Genomic DNA, 16,070 nt, shown 5'->3' with positions numbered 1-16,070 from the left:
GAACTCTAAATGGGAAGGCCGACAGATGAGGCTCTATCCGTTGAGAATTCTTCGACAATGAAATCCCACACGCACACACACAATATTTAAGCATGGCTTGGTAGGTAATAAGCTTGCTCTTCCCCAGAGAGTCCAAATGTCCCCCTTAAACCTGCCCTTAATCTTCTGCTGTGACCAGCACCAACCAGGCTGAGAAAAAAAGCTTCGAGAGCCTCAGACGCTTGGGAAAAAAAAAAAAAACCTCTGGGATGTGGGCCAGTAATTCATTAACTATCATTAAAGTTCTGTAGACAGTGAGAGCAGCTTTACCACAAACATGCTGCTTTCACCATTCCTTTTCCTATGTGATATGCGTATGATTAAACTATAACGCCGTAAAACTTCTCCAGGAGTTCATTTATTTGAAACGGCACATCTGTAGCAAACGTGTGGCCGCAGAATGAAATATTAACACATTTATGCTGAACTCACGCTTAAAAATAAGCTCACTGCTAAGCTTTACATGTACACGGGATGCCTGAACTGAGTAACTTTAACGCAACATCACCAACGTGATGTTATTTTTTAAAGCCCTGGATAAAATTAAACACCTAGCTTACACCTGAACGGTGGTAGTCAATTAGCACTGCACTATTCTACCGTGCAGGGTTTAATCACCTAAATTTATTACTACAGTTATGGATCCAGCGCTAACACCCTTGTGAGATTAATATTACGTGAAATGATCGCACGTTCCATCATTCAATCTAACAACTGAAAATTTTGTGGAGAAATACTACATATACCGAGGGCCCCCCCACCCAAAAAAAATGTACACACACTTCCAACATGAAAAATATATGAATAAAAATGAAAATTAAATCAGTGACTACTGATATCTTTAGTGGAAACAGAATACTACACATTGGTGCCATAATTCAATTCAAGGGTATAGATAACAACTGTCGAAGTGTGTATACATTTTTTGTGGGCCCCTGACTGACCATATATTTCTTTTAAAAGGTAAGGCAATTTTGAGAATGAATAAATGAACGAGTAAATAAATAAATAAGTAAATAAATACAAAACACAGACATACCCCACGCTACGTCGTTAATTCGTTGGTTCCAAGAGACCAAGTCGTTTTTCGCCGTAAGTTGGAAATGCCCCTATACAGTGCTGTATATGTTCCTTATAATGACACTATGGCTGAATATATGTATATTCTTATTTTATAAAAGGAATTTTGTTTTATTAGCCATGTTTCATTGTTACTATGCGACGGAGAGACTGACGTAAGGTTGTGTAAAGCACCGTAAATTGGATTTAATCTTTAAGGATGATCCAAGATTCAAGAAGCTTTTATTGTCATTTCAACCACATATAGCTGACGGAGTATATAGTGAAATGAAACCCTGGACCCTGGTGCTACATAAGGATGAGCATGATAAGGATGAGCATGATAAGGATGAGCAGGGTAAGGATGAGCGACGTAAAGTCGGAACCGACGTAAAACGGGGCACTACTGTACGTTTGTTTTGGTAGATTTGCAAATTCTTCAGTCCAAGTTTCATTGTAAATTGAGCTCCGTATATCTGTACAACTCATGCTTCAGAGGCAGACATGTGAAAACTACTCATCTGTACATGTACAGTAGCTAGAGTACATTTTGAAATAACATGCTCGACAGTAACGCCGCTGTAACTCTAACACAGGCTTGTGAATCTCACCACCTGCTGCACTGCACATGACGGAAAAGCAGCGATCTGACTCACTGACACGTCTGTAGCTGATTTATCAGAATCGGGAAAACGTGGGTATGTGGGAACAGGGATGAAACTGGGGTGACGTCTGAAATGTTATGTATAAAGCTCAATAGTGCAATATGTGGCCACATGTAGGAAGAGAAAAGGAAGATGCTGAACAGAATGTAGATTAAAAAAGACGTCGATTAGATAAAGATGTAACACTGTAGTGTTGTAGCTGAAATTGTTTATTTTTGATGACTTTGCTGATTTCTGTTTGAGGAAGTAAACACAACTCCAAAAACAATTGTTGTTTCCTAACTAACTAACTAACTAACTAACTAACTAACTAACTAACCAACTAACTAACTATGTAATAACATGGTGGAAATTCGTATAAAACTCTGAATAGTAGATCGCAGTATTGCGTGTGGAAACATCTCTATTTCTGTATGCAAAATGAAAAAAAAAAGTCTCCTTTTAATCAGTCAGGTGCTTCAAGAAAAAGAAAAACTTCTTTTTTTATTTTATTCAATGAAGCTTAGCATTTGCTTTAGATACCAACAACACAAGAAAGGAAACCTGTCCTGAAACGTTGCTCTTTGAAAAGCAGCTCTATAATCATGTCCAGAGTGTGAAGCGATGGACACGCATGTGGTAAAATGCAAATATTTGAGTAGGATTAGTTGGCTGATTGCCACAGAACAGCACACACAAGACGTCGGTGTGTGTTTAATTATTGTTTGTCGCTGCAGATACATGAGTGACAGAACCTTTGTTCTTTTCAGGCACACGAGAATGGCCCCGGGATTAGCTAAGCCGCTCAGCGTTACTGTGAGCACAGGAGCATATTAAATTTCTCATAGTTACAAAATCCACCACACTACACTAGAGGAAGTGTGTGTGTGTTAAAACGTGGCATGTCTCACTGCTTCGTTTTATATAATGAGTGACAGAACATATCTTAATGGACTCTTGCTATATATTTGTTTTCAATTATATTTCTAATGAAGCAGTGTACAGTGGTACCTCGGTGTTCGACCTTAATTCGTTCCAAAAGTCTGGTCGAATACTGATTTGGCCGAAACCCGAATTATTTTCCCCCATAGGAAATAATGTAAAACGAATTAATCTGATGGTTGATCTCACAACTTACCTCATTTGCCAGGGTTCTTTTCAGGTCGGGTCGAAATGTTGATATTCGTTGCAATCCTGTATGAAACAAGAACCGGCGTTCCTGATGGTCGAGACGTACACCAAAAATATTTTCGTACACCGAGGTCAAATTTACTCGAAAATCGAATACCGAAAATTCAAACACAGGGGTGGTCGAGGACCGAGGTACCACTGTACATAAAAATTGTAGACTTTCAAAGACATTACACATTTTATTTAACCATCCTGTTATCCAAAATGTTTTGCCCTTGTGGTCAGTTTGAACCTCCAGAATATAATTTCTACCCATGTTTTTCTTTTTGTCAGGTAATTTTTGTTTCTTTCTTGACTACCTAAATAGCTATTTAAATAAAAACCTAGCCCCACCCCACCACCCCATTCTCCTAAACACCCAGAATTACTATTGCTCGACTACAGAAAAATGTACAAATCACCATAAACTCTCACTCACTGACCTCAAATTGGACAGAAAGATCTTTTTTGTTTGTTTTTAATGGTTTCATTTCATTTCTAAATACAGATTTTTGTTATTTATAACATTTCTGTTATTAAGAATAGTAACATGTCTTTTCCTCAGGGTTTAATGGGAAATGATGTTTTCCCCTCCACCATGTCGTGTCAACTCTCAGTGGCTCTCGCAGTACCACAGGTATGTTTATGTAAGGTTAGGGCTCTAAAGCAGAGGGATGTTCTTGGAGATTATAACATTGATTGTTATAGTGACCTCAGTATTATCAAAAACAACCAAAGAAGATGAATGTATTTTTTGTGTGTTTTATATACAGCTATGCCACGAAATGTGTACAGGACACTGAAAACATATTATTATGATCATTTATGTTTACCTGGTTGTCCCTGTTAAATAAGGAAAAGTCATTAAATATGAAGCAAAGAAAAATATTTCAAACATATATTTAGAGACATAAAACATTGAATGGGGTCAAATTGACCCCAAGGATAATAGAAGGATAGTTAAGGGTAATAAAAATGCAAGCTATCATCTAATACACAGATGTGTTGAGAACACTTGCTGAACCTGGTGCACAGCTTGGTGGTAAAATGTACCTAGAATTGTGCTAGGAATAATAATCTACTGAAGAAATGACTTAAACCTTGTAATTAGAGCTTAGAGAATATTTCCTCTAGTATAACGTGCTGTACTTCTACATCTAGCTTGCTAAGCAGACACAAGCCCCTAGTCTCGCTCCCCTGAGTAAATCTGAGAAGTGACCTGACCCTGAATGACGTGACAGGATAAAAATCCACAGCGAAAGCCAGGATTTCATCGAACGAACTTAACATCGAGCCTGCGGAGGCACGTCATACATTAGCTTCTGCCAAATGTACTTTGAATCACCTTATCAGCAGCTCTAAAGCCAGCTAATTGTCTTAAGATCAGACACGTCATACTAATCAGAGCTTTGTTTGCCTCATACGACGAGCAGCCTGGGTATACTTAATGGAAGATTAATGTGTTTAAAAGGAAACCTTAATGTGATTGGTATCTCTTTAAGGAAGATATCAGAAAAGATTGTCGGGATTGATGACAATCAAATATCAGTGTCATGGTCTAATAACATGGTATTAAACAAAAAAAAAATTACATTTCTGCCATTTGTCAGACGCCCTTATCCAGGACGAAGTCTCTATCATTGCAATATGGTGCTGGAGAACACACAGGACATTAGCATTAAATATGAACAGGGAAGAAAAGTAAATAAGGTGCTCTAGAGGCATATACTGTCCAAAACGTGCAAACTGAAGGAGGTATGAAGAGTGTGTTCAGTACTGAGCTGAGCAGAGATGAAATGTACATGTGTGCATGGAATATTACACTAACGCCGGAGGGTAAGATACGATAAGATAAGTGTAACGGGAACAGGGACGGGGTCGTAGTAGCAGATCCCAAATGCAGGGATCCGATACATGCACTGCTTTTATTTAACAAAACACAACTACATTAAACGTAACAGAAATAAACCATATAACTATAACCTCAACATGAACATAACATAAAAACCTAGATAAAACGGCGTCCGACCATACGGCACACATACACCGTTACATCAACACATATATAAGCATAATGACTGACACTGACCAAGACAGCAGGACAAACATATAGAGCAACACATCAAGGGAAAACATGGGACTGGTGAGAAAGCGGGAAAACACCAGGAGAGAGGCATGGCACTGCCCACGCAGGAATAACACAATAATAAATAAACCACTTGCCAGGTCCCCCCTAGGGGTCTGGCAAGGAACTGTCCCATTAACTCATGTCAATAAGATAAGATAAGATAAGATAAGATAAGATAAGATAAGATAAGATAAGATAAGATAAGATAATCCTTTATTCGTCCCACAGTGTTCTATACACTCTATACATTCTGTAAGTTATTACATTTTCTATTTTTGTAAATGTTCTAAAAAGTTGATTGGCCCAGATGAGAGTGGAGTCCAGAGAGATTCGACGTGTACGTTTCTTAATTCTGGATGTATGCAGTTCTTGGAGGATGTGCAGGGGGACACTGATAATCCTCTCAGCAGTCCTGAGTGTCCTGTAGTGATGAAATACTTGCTGCCGCACTGACTCGGTGTCACTGACTCAGTGTCAACATCACAGACTCTGTAACAGACTCACCTGATCATTTCCTCCTGTGTTTAATTAGTATGCTGTTTTTAGCACTGATAATAATCACCTCTGTTATTTTGCAAGCTAATCGTTATGCTCTTTGTGTCTGTGATGGTAAGACACAAATTAGATAGAGCAGGCATGACATTTTGACCACCTGGTTAATATTGTGTCGGTCCCCCTTTTGCTGCCAAAACAGTCCTGTCCTTCATGCACTGACACCTTACTATCAGAACCAGCATTAACTCTTTTTTTTTAGCAATTTGAGCAACAGTAGCTCGTCTGTTAGATCGGATCACACGGGCCAGCCTTCACTCCCCACGTGCATCAATGAGCCTTGGCCTTAACGTTGACTGTTCTTTCCTTGGACCACTTTTGATAGATACTGACCACTGCAGACCGGGAACACCCGACAAGAGCTGCAGTTTTGGAGATGCTCTGATCCAGTGGTCTAGCCATCACAATTTGGCCCTTCGTCAAACTCGCTCAAATCCTTACGCTTGCCCATTTTTCCTGCTTCTGACACATCAACTTTGAGGACAAAATGTTCACTTGCTGGCTGATATATCCCACCCACTAACAGGTGCCATGATGAGAAGATAATCAGTCTTCACCTGTCAGTGCTCATAATGTTATGGCATATCGTTGTAGATACAGTTTGATAGAAATAGAACCTCTAGAGCAAATATGGTGGGAATTTGCAAAAAAAAAAATATATATATGAAAATAGAGAGGTAGTATGTGAATACAGTGATTGGATCTGATTATGGAAGAGTGATGTGCATGGATATGAACACAATGTTTTATATAAATGTTGGTAAAGTGCAAAAAATGTGTGTGTAGTGTAAATTGTGCCGTTGTACAAAAGTCTGGCTGAGGTATTATCACCTCATCCCTTCAGTATTTACAGCACAGCTAATTGTATATATATATATATATATATATATATATATATATATATATATATATATATATATATATATATATATATTATATTGTTGTTTGTGTTGGCACCAAATCATGCCAGGAGTGTAGAACTGAGTACGATACAGAATAAAAACCTTAGCTTCAGTTCACAAGCATGCAGGAACCTTGATGTTAATATCATCTGAAAGGGTCTTTTTTTGGAGCAGAGTAAAAAAGGTACTTGAAATAACAAATGTCATGACATGTTCCATCAGGCATCAAGATAGTTTTCCCTCAGCAGAGAGGAAATGAAAGCCAGAGAGCTGACGCACGACAGGATGGATGTTGATTTAAGATCAGAGGAGATCTTTTGTCTTGCCTTTGAGTAGACAGTGGCTGAGATTGGATTAGCACTCTTAATTACGTAATACCCCCCGGTGGTCCAGTTAGGATCAGGTTTTATTGTTACATTCTCATCTATTCCTTGTAGATTTCTTGGCATCATTTGTGGTCCCTGTGGGCAAAATATTGGTATCTTTACATGCTAAAGCACTCTACTTTGTGGTTCAATGAGGGACAGCACACAGTGATGTGTATAGCACATAACTGACGTCATCTCCAGTGTCGATTTACAGACGGTGCAAGCGCCTGAACAAACAGCAACGCTTATAGACTCAGTCTTCCATCCCATTTTAGGAGAAAGGCAGATCTTTCCAAACAAGATCCAGTCATTTTTAATACAGGATTTGCTAGCTTCTCTCTCTGCCCATGACTGGCACAACTGATTATTTTTATTTGTTTTTTTGGCTCCCGATAGTTCCACTAAATTCAGACATCACTGCAGGATAGCTGAGACTTCATGAGGATGACTTCATCCAGAAAATGGATTGGCTAGATTCAGGCATGGATAATATAGGGATACAGTTCCATGTTGTTTTTGGCTGTGATTCTGGACGGTAGATGAAAAATCCATGTTATGGTAATCCATTCATCAATAACTCATTTCAAACCTGATCTGAGGAATGGGATAATTCGATTATTTTCAATGACAGTACTGAAGGTTAAAATCCAAAATGTTTGTTTTATTTTGAAAAGCTGCTGGTCAGATTTCCAATACGCAACAAACACTGCAATCTGAACGCTTTCACTCCTTTTTTGGTGGACACATCTGTAGCAGGTTTCATGTCTAGACTAATTTTTTTTTATCCTAACTGCTCAGTGCACGATTAAGTTCAACAGCCCGAGAAAGAAAATGAACACTCTTTTGCTTGTGTATGTGTGTTTTTAAAGAAATATGCTTCCTCATGGTATGATGCCAAACCAAAACTACAAATGTAGTGTTCACTACTGATTCTGCTGAAACTAAAAAATGAAAGTTCACCTGCTCAACTTGCCGATAACTTAGTTTCAACCCACAGGTAGTAGAGACAATGAAAACTCGAAGTTTCATTTTTAAAAACTGTAACTGTATAACGTTCAATATCAAAAACTTTTCATGACAACTGGAGTTTAAGTGAAGAAATACATTTACAGCATTTGGCAGACTTCCTCATCCAGAACAACTGACATTTCATCTCATTTTATACTAGTGAGCACTTGAGGGTTAAGGGTATTGCTCAGGGGCCCAGCGGTGGCAGCTTGATGGACCTGGGATTCGGACTCACAGTCAGTAGTCCGACACCTTAACTACTAAGCAACCACATCCCATGAAATACATTTACTTTATTTAATGGGGCTATCATGTTTTACAGTGTACCATTTGCTGTACTGAGCACTAAGGCTATATTCAAGACCAGTGGTAAGTCCAAGCCAAGTCTAAGACCAGGAGTAACTGAGATCAAGTTACATTGAAAGTTACAATTCTGACATAAGGGGGTCAGGTCCAAGTCAATATCAAGTTCATATGAAAGCAAGTTAAACTTGAGATGGAAAGACCATCAATTCCTGTTCAAGGACAAGCTTTTACCTCAGCTAGTCATTCAGATTGATGCATTGCGCCAAGGATTAGGTTATATTTTCAAAAACGAAACAAAACAAAGTAAAAACAAAACAAAACAAATCATAGCAAAGCAAAAACAAAGCAAAACGAAGCCAAAACAAAACAAAACAATACAGAACAAAGCAAAGCAAAGCAAAGCAAAGCAAAGCAAAGCAAAGCAAAACAAAGACAAAACAACACAAAACAAAGCAAAGCAAAGCAAAGCAAGGCAAAGCAAAGCAAAGCAAAGCAAAGCAAAGCAAAGCAAAGCAAAGCAAAGCAAAGCAAAGCAAAGCAAAACAAAACAAAACAAAACAAAACAAAACAAAACAAAACAAAACAAGACAAAGCAAAGCAAAAGAAAGTGAAAACAAAACAACAAAAACCCACCCCAAACATTTTTTAACAAACTCTTGACCAAAACCATATTTATACAGACTAATGCCCAAGACCAAGTCAAGTCCAGGTCAACACAGAAAATGCCCAGACATGAGTCTTAAAGCCCGTTCTACACACCTCAGCTGAGCTACAGGTAAGTGAAAACATACAGGTATGTGGAAACGCTGCACAGCAAACTCAATCGCAACGCCATCACATAACTATCTGTAGTGTTTTATCTCAGCACACAGTCACCACGCAGTTAAACACACTGAGAGAACATAAAGACGCTCGCAAGACTCGAATAATATTTACACGTGTAAGAAGATACAGTCACTTATTCTTAGTTTAGTATTTTTAACTATCTAACTAGCTGGCCATGTCTTATTTTATTATATTAGCCACCATCTGTTAGACTAGTTAAGTAAGTTTATGACCCATCAAAACAAGGTAGTGGGCAGTGCACTGAAGCTAATAAATGTATGATTCCTCTGTGTGGATGAACTGTGTAGACAGTGGAAAGTTCTCTTCAAAACACATCTACACACACTGCCTACACTAGAATGGCTAAAACTTTCAATGCATATATATTTTTTTATGTATGCTTGGTATATAATAATGAGTTTGAAAAGTAGATGTTGTTGAACCGACATGCAAGGAAACATCTTCCGTTTGGTTGAATGTGGGTGCTCCACATCATACGTTACTAAATCTGGCAGAATGTGAGGAAAACTTCAACAAATATTCCTAGAAGTATACTAAGCATGCTGAGGTAAAAAATTAAATAAAAAAAAGAAAATCACCAGCCTGACCTTACACTACATGATTTTCTGTTTGGACAGCCACAAATGTGAGATCATACAATACAAATGGTTCTGCATGAGGAGGAAGGATGAAGGATTGGAAGGCAAAACATGGCTGCAGAACAAAGGCTATAGTCAGGGCAGTTACAAGATTATTACATGGTAGACTGAAGCATGTGATTGCAAGCAGCTGAGTGGACAGCAGTGGTCATTTTCACCGGGTCAGTGAGGACATGGGGTCAGCTAGTGGGGAATTCCAGGAGGTCACGCCCTGGCCCCCTGGTGATGTGGGTGTGTTTGAGAGAGAGAGAGAGAGAGAGAGAGAGTGAGAGAGAAAGAAAGAGAGAAGAGAGAGAGAGTCAGAGAGTCATGTTTAATGGCTGTATGTGAGTAGGTTAAATTCAGGGCTTTGGGACAATGAGGGCAGTTTGTGGTAAGATGACAGGGCATAAACAGAGTGCATACTGGAGAGAGAGTGAGAGAGAGAGAGAGAGAGAGAGAGAGTTGTGTGGCCTTTAACTGACCCCAAATTCAGAAGTCGATTTTCACCACACCGAATCTATTGGCCACAGGACTGCAGCCACACACACACACACACACACACACACACACACTACAGAATAAGGTAGATTAAGCCAAAATAAATATACTCTCACTTACAATAATTAATGACTCACACAAAAGTAGTCAATCCCAACAATGACTCGAGTAAGAGTGTCAAACGAGTCTGTTTAGAGTTAATTTCAATGTTGTGAAACATTCACAAAGCACGTTAGCTTCTGTTATCATTTCCATTTTAACAGCTATAACAAGTTATCCCCTCACCAGCCTCTCTTCTTCTCACTCCTGAACATCAGCACTACCGCTTTAGCACGTCATATATAAATATATAAACAAAAGTGAGAAAGTGGGAATTCTATCGTTTTTAAAAAACTTTTTTCCCTCCTCATTAGCTCGTAAGTATATAACTTACGAGCTAACATGTTTCTAAACTGCCAACTCTGTCCCAAAAAACATGCAAAAAAGTCTAGAGTCATTAGCTAAGTTCCTTCTCAAAATGGCTGCATATATACACTACATATACTTTTCTATTGGAATAGACAGTTCATTCTTTCGACTTCAGGATTCATGATTTTGACTTGGGGAAGGAAAAGACGTGACAAGCTTAACATACAAGTGTGTAAACACTGTTGCTAGGATACAGGATACTACAGCTAATGAGTAAAACCTAGCTAATAGGCCAGTAATTTAGCTAGCTAATGATTAATCAAGTCTTGTATGTGAAAGATGTGAAGGCAGGAGGAATGTAGAAATGCTAGAAAACTGTCATGAATGTCAACATTCCACTCAGACATGTTAGTGAATCACTAAAAAAAGCCACCATTCCACAAAAAAAAATACAGTGTAATTGCTTAGCATCAACCGCTAAGCAAACTTTGTTGTACTTTGATGTAACAGGAAATGCTGTTTAACATCATATGATCATTTGAACTGATATCAAACTCCAAAGCTAACAATTCGTTCTTCTTTTGGTCTGTTTTTAGTTAAAATGATTTAATTGCTTGTTATTGCTATTTGTGCGAATCCAATCTAGCCTCCTTTACACATCTGTTCACAATCTTATAGACCAGAGGTGCTTTGTCACACATCTTGTCATGTAATGTGTCTGTGCACTATATAAATGGTCTCTCTCTCTCTCTCTCTCTCTCTCTCACACACACACACACACACATACACACTCTTAATGAATCCATCATCCTTTGACAGGAGCAGTCATCTGAGAGGAGGCGAGTCTAAAACTACCCCCAAAGATTGCTCTTTAAACACAATATTTCACCAACAAACCGTACCAAGCTGTAACCCATTAGAGGCCATGTCTGGGGTTAGAGGCTTATAAGCAGCCAGGCATTTGAGGGCACAGCATTGCGTGCCTCCACGACGGGAAAATAAGAAAATTATTTGGGAAATAAATGAGGAGCTGTAATGTGAATGGATGGGTTGTTTTATTTCCTCGTGTATTTGCGTGTGTGTGTACACTGGAAGGTGGGGGAATATTTTGTGTGCCTAATAGCTGACAGATTGACTGCCTGCGTCGGGCCGAAAGTGAGTCACGAACGTCAAGTGCCAGAGTTCGACACACGCACAAAGAAAATACGGCATTTCCCAGGTGCAGTGCCTCCTCATGGGCTGGGTTGTGTTAGCGCAGTGGTGTCCTGGGCACCCTGTGAAACTTTACATGACCTTTGCATGACCTCAGATTTGTCAAAAAAAGGCGTGCGGTTGACACAACACATGACCCTGACCTCATGCTTGGTGCTCATAAACAACGCGGCCAAGCTTAATCAAAGCCGGCGGTACTGGGTCATGAATGTTCTGGGAGGTTCATCCACATGCAGATGCCAAACACCTGGAGATGTACATACACCATCACCCCATCCTAAAGACTCCTCAACACCAGGATTACACCTCATCAGTCTGCCAAAACCTCGCCAGAGGTTTGCCATAAAGTTCATCTTACTCTTAAACACACTCAGAGAATCATGTAAATAAGCCCCCTTCCCACACACACACACACACACACATTCTGACAGCAGCACATATACTGACCAGCACCTTTACAACAATGAGAGAGAGAGAGAGAGAGAGAGAGAATAAGAAAGAGAGAGAGCAAGAAAGAAAACGAGAAGAAACATGAGTGATAGAGAGTCAGAGAGAGAGAGAGAGAGAGAGAGAGAGAGAGAATAAAAAAGAGAGAGCAAGAGAGAGCAAGAACGACAGAGAGACAGCGAACAAGAGAGAGAGAGAGAGACAGAGAGAGAATAAGAAAGAGAGAGCAAGAAAGAGAGAGCAAGAAAGAAAAAGACAGAATATACAGAAGAGATAGAGAGAGAGAGAGAGAGAGAGAGAGAGAGAGGGAGAGAGAGAGAGAGAGTAATATAAACAGTTGTGATGTTTGTTTGAATTAAAATACACATTCATCAGCTTTTTGTTCATTTTTTGTTTAATATATTCATGATATATTGGCTGTTATTTAGAGAGCTCTGCTTGACTGCACATTCTAACTAATACCTTTCCACTATATCATCTATCCCTTTATACACCAGAAATCCATATGATACCACAGTGCTTCTGAATCCTCCATCCTGATTGGTCACAAATCTGCTGATTCATTTTCGATACCAGCAGCTCTCAGAGTTATGCCAAGTACAAGGCTCATATCAGTGTGCTCCGATTTATTATTTCTACACTAAAAGCTAAATTCTAAACAGCTCATTGTTGTAGTATGTTTAGGAGTATACAAGAATTTCACTGGATATCTCTAGAAACTTCATTCACGGGGACTTGGACTTCTCTTATAGAATGTAAACAATAAAGTTTCTGTAAAACTTTATTTTTTGGAAAGAGGATTTTTGGAAAGAGTCTCCAGAGAATAAAAATAATAAATGAAGGCACGAGAGGTGATGGGACTGCCGTTTAAAATAAGTTTCAACCTTTTTTTCCAGATGCTCCATAAAATGTAAATATAAATGGATAAAATTATTCTTAAACAATGTAATCATTGACCAATTAGATGAACTGAGGGAAGAAGCCTTTATTCTTATCGTCACACATACATTACAGCACAGTGGAATTCTTTTCTTTGCATATCCACGATGAAGTTGGGGTCAGAGCACAGGGGCAGCTATGATACAGCACCCCTGGAGCAGGGAGGGTTAAGGGCCTTGACCAACAGTGGAGCTTGGTGGTGCCGGGGCTTGAACCCCAATCCTCAACCCTGAACCACTTGAACCATCACTGACCCTTAAATCAAATGTTGTTTTTGTTCTTTCGGCGGGCTACCTATTTAGGGTCACCACAGTGGATCATTTGGTCCGCTTGTTTCAACTTGGTACAGGTTGCCCTTCCTGACACAACCTGCCCATTTAACTCAAGCTTGGGACTGGCACTGAGTTAACCCTTCAATGACTGGGTTAGCGCCCTGCCTGGGAATTGAATCCGGGCCGCCGCAATGAGAGCCCTGCCCGGATTTCAGCATGGTAAGTTTATAATAACTTGTTAATAGTTAAAGCTCAGGTTTAGGCCCATTTCCAAACTAAAAGGTAAAAAAAATATCAACCTTGTGCTTATTCATTTTGCACTACTAATTCCAGAGGTTCCATTCAATGAGTTTTAACTCAACATCACAGCCTCAGAGGGAGGAGCCTGGCTATTCTCTCTCTGTGAGAAATACAAAAGTTAAATAAACTTCAGCTGAAGAACTGTATCAGGCACAATCCTTCATTAAACCACAAAACAGATCACGGAGGGAGCCTGGGCTGCCAAAAAATCCCTGACAGGAAATCAAGATTCATTGCTGCACACTGCTGCCAGGCCTCAGAGGAGTCCTAGTCAGTCCTTGGACAGGAGGATCATCTCCTGCTCGTTTGCTCCTTGCTCTCTTCTGTTGCCATCTATTCACAAACATTCGTTGGCCCCTCAGCAGCCTTCATCAGTCACCAAGACACACACACTCACGCTTTGCTAACTTTATTTAGGAACAGCTTAATCACTTCCAACAGAGAGACGGATACCGTCTACATCGCGCTAACTATTGCAATTACTGAAGAGAAATTATTATCAAATAAGTGACCTCAGCTAGGAAAATATGCTGTGGTGGACATCTGCTTAAAAAAGAGCAGGAAACTGATAACTAACAGCCAGAACCTCCTCATACTTCGGATTCATATATCAGGCCAGGATGGAGATCCTGCTTACCTGGGGCAGCTTGCATCTCTGTCAGGCCTCCCACGATGATTAGGGCTTCAAGAATCTTCACGTGATGATCAGGGTTCACGTCCGTGCTGAAAACACAGGAGGACAAAGATCTTTAGATTCTATTTTTATTATATTATATATACAGTAGTGTCCCGTTTTACTTACGTCGATTCCGACTTAACGTTGCTCATCCTTAAATATTAAATTGAAAAATTAAATCCAATTTACGGCGATTTACAACCTTACATCGGTCCCTCTGTCGCATTGTAACAATGAAAAATGGCTAATAAAACCAAACGAAACAAAATTCTTTTTATAAAATAAGAAAATACATATATTCAGTCTTAGTGTCATTATAGGGAACATATACAGCACTTTATAGGGGCATTTCCGACTTACGGTGAAAATCTCTTGGAACCAATTAAGGACGTAGGGCGGGGTATGACTGTATTTCAATTCTCTATACATTCCTATAAGTTTTATTCTTTATTCTATGTATTTTAAATCTGGATTGGATATTTTAACCAGAAGCATTTAATAATATATATATATATATATATATATATATATATATATATATATATATATATATATATATATATTATTATTATTATATTATATAATATATTATTATATAATATATTAATATATATTATATAATAATATATTATATATATATATAAACACTTATTATTATTATTATTATTATTATCATTATTATTATTATTATTATTATTATTAGTGAATGAAGGGAACATTGAACACTTTGATTTGATTTTTCTTTTTCTTTCTTTCTTTCTTTCTTTCTTTCTTTCTTTCTTTCTTTCTTTCTATTAGACTATTTAGATCAGATTATTTAATCCTTAACATGTTAAAAAAAACCCACTGGCAAAAAATAAATAAATAAATAAAATAAAATAATACAAATTTATAAAAAAATACACTACCAGAATATGTATTAATTCAAATAATAATAATAATAATAATAATAATAATAATAATAATAATAATAATATGCAGAAAGTAATGTCAAATATTATTAAAATTTTGTGAGCTCAAATCTTAACATTTTGTGAGCTCAAATCTTAACATTTTGTGAGCTCAAATCTTAACATCTTAATGGGTGTTGTGCTGAAATATGAGATCGTTAAATGTGATGTGAAGAGACCAGCGTGTTTACACTAGCACACCTCCTCGAGTGATTGAATTTAAATCTGCATTTACACCGGTATTATTATGTTGGGGTAATTCTGATACCCGACATCCACAAAACAATCAGGTATAAAACCGTGTCTCAGTTGCATGCCTCCAAACAAGCTGAGAGCCTGTTGAGCATCTGCAGGATCAATGCTTCACATCCTCAAATACTGCTTTCAGCTCCACTTGAAACCCTTTCAAAGCTGATGTTAGAAGCGACACGTCTGCACATAGTTGTTTAATCAAGATTGCTTTCAGAAGCATGCACACACACACACACACGCACACACACACACACACGCACACACACACACACGCACACACACACACACGCACACAGTCACAGGTTAAGCTCATCACACTCAGTCATGTCACGAATTGCGCTCAGTCACGTCCTGAGATTCAGCGGCTGATCTGCCTGGAAGACCAGTGACTCATTTTTATAGTCAGGATGTCATGCAGGGAAACGCGAGGATTCTGAGAAAGAAAAATATACCGATGTTGGGAAGCGAGGCTGC

At 38.6% G+C, this 16,070-nt stretch overlaps 1 protein-coding gene across 2 annotated transcripts in view; it reads right to left on the bottom strand.

Moving 5' to 3' along the window:
• Nucleotides 1-16,070, bottom strand: part of pik3r3b (phosphoinositide-3-kinase, regulatory subunit 3b (gamma)) — a 202,440-nt gene that overhangs the window by 82,553 nt on the left and 103,817 nt on the right. For both annotated transcript variants that reach the window (XM_058402505.1, XM_058402506.1), the window contains one exon: nucleotides 14,356-14,441. In XM_058402505.1, coding sequence (XP_058258488.1) covers nucleotides 14,356-14,441 — 86 coding nt within the window. The remainder of the gene's footprint in view (nucleotides 1-14,355; nucleotides 14,442-16,070) is intronic.

Source organism: Hemibagrus wyckioides, linkage group LG11 (genome assembly GCF_019097595.1).
Source record: "Hemibagrus wyckioides isolate EC202008001 linkage group LG11, SWU_Hwy_1.0, whole genome shotgun sequence".
In the NCBI taxonomy this organism is placed as follows: Eukaryota; Metazoa; Chordata; class Actinopteri; order Siluriformes; family Bagridae; genus Hemibagrus; species Hemibagrus wyckioides.
This window is presented reverse-complemented; position numbering and strand designations above follow the sequence as displayed.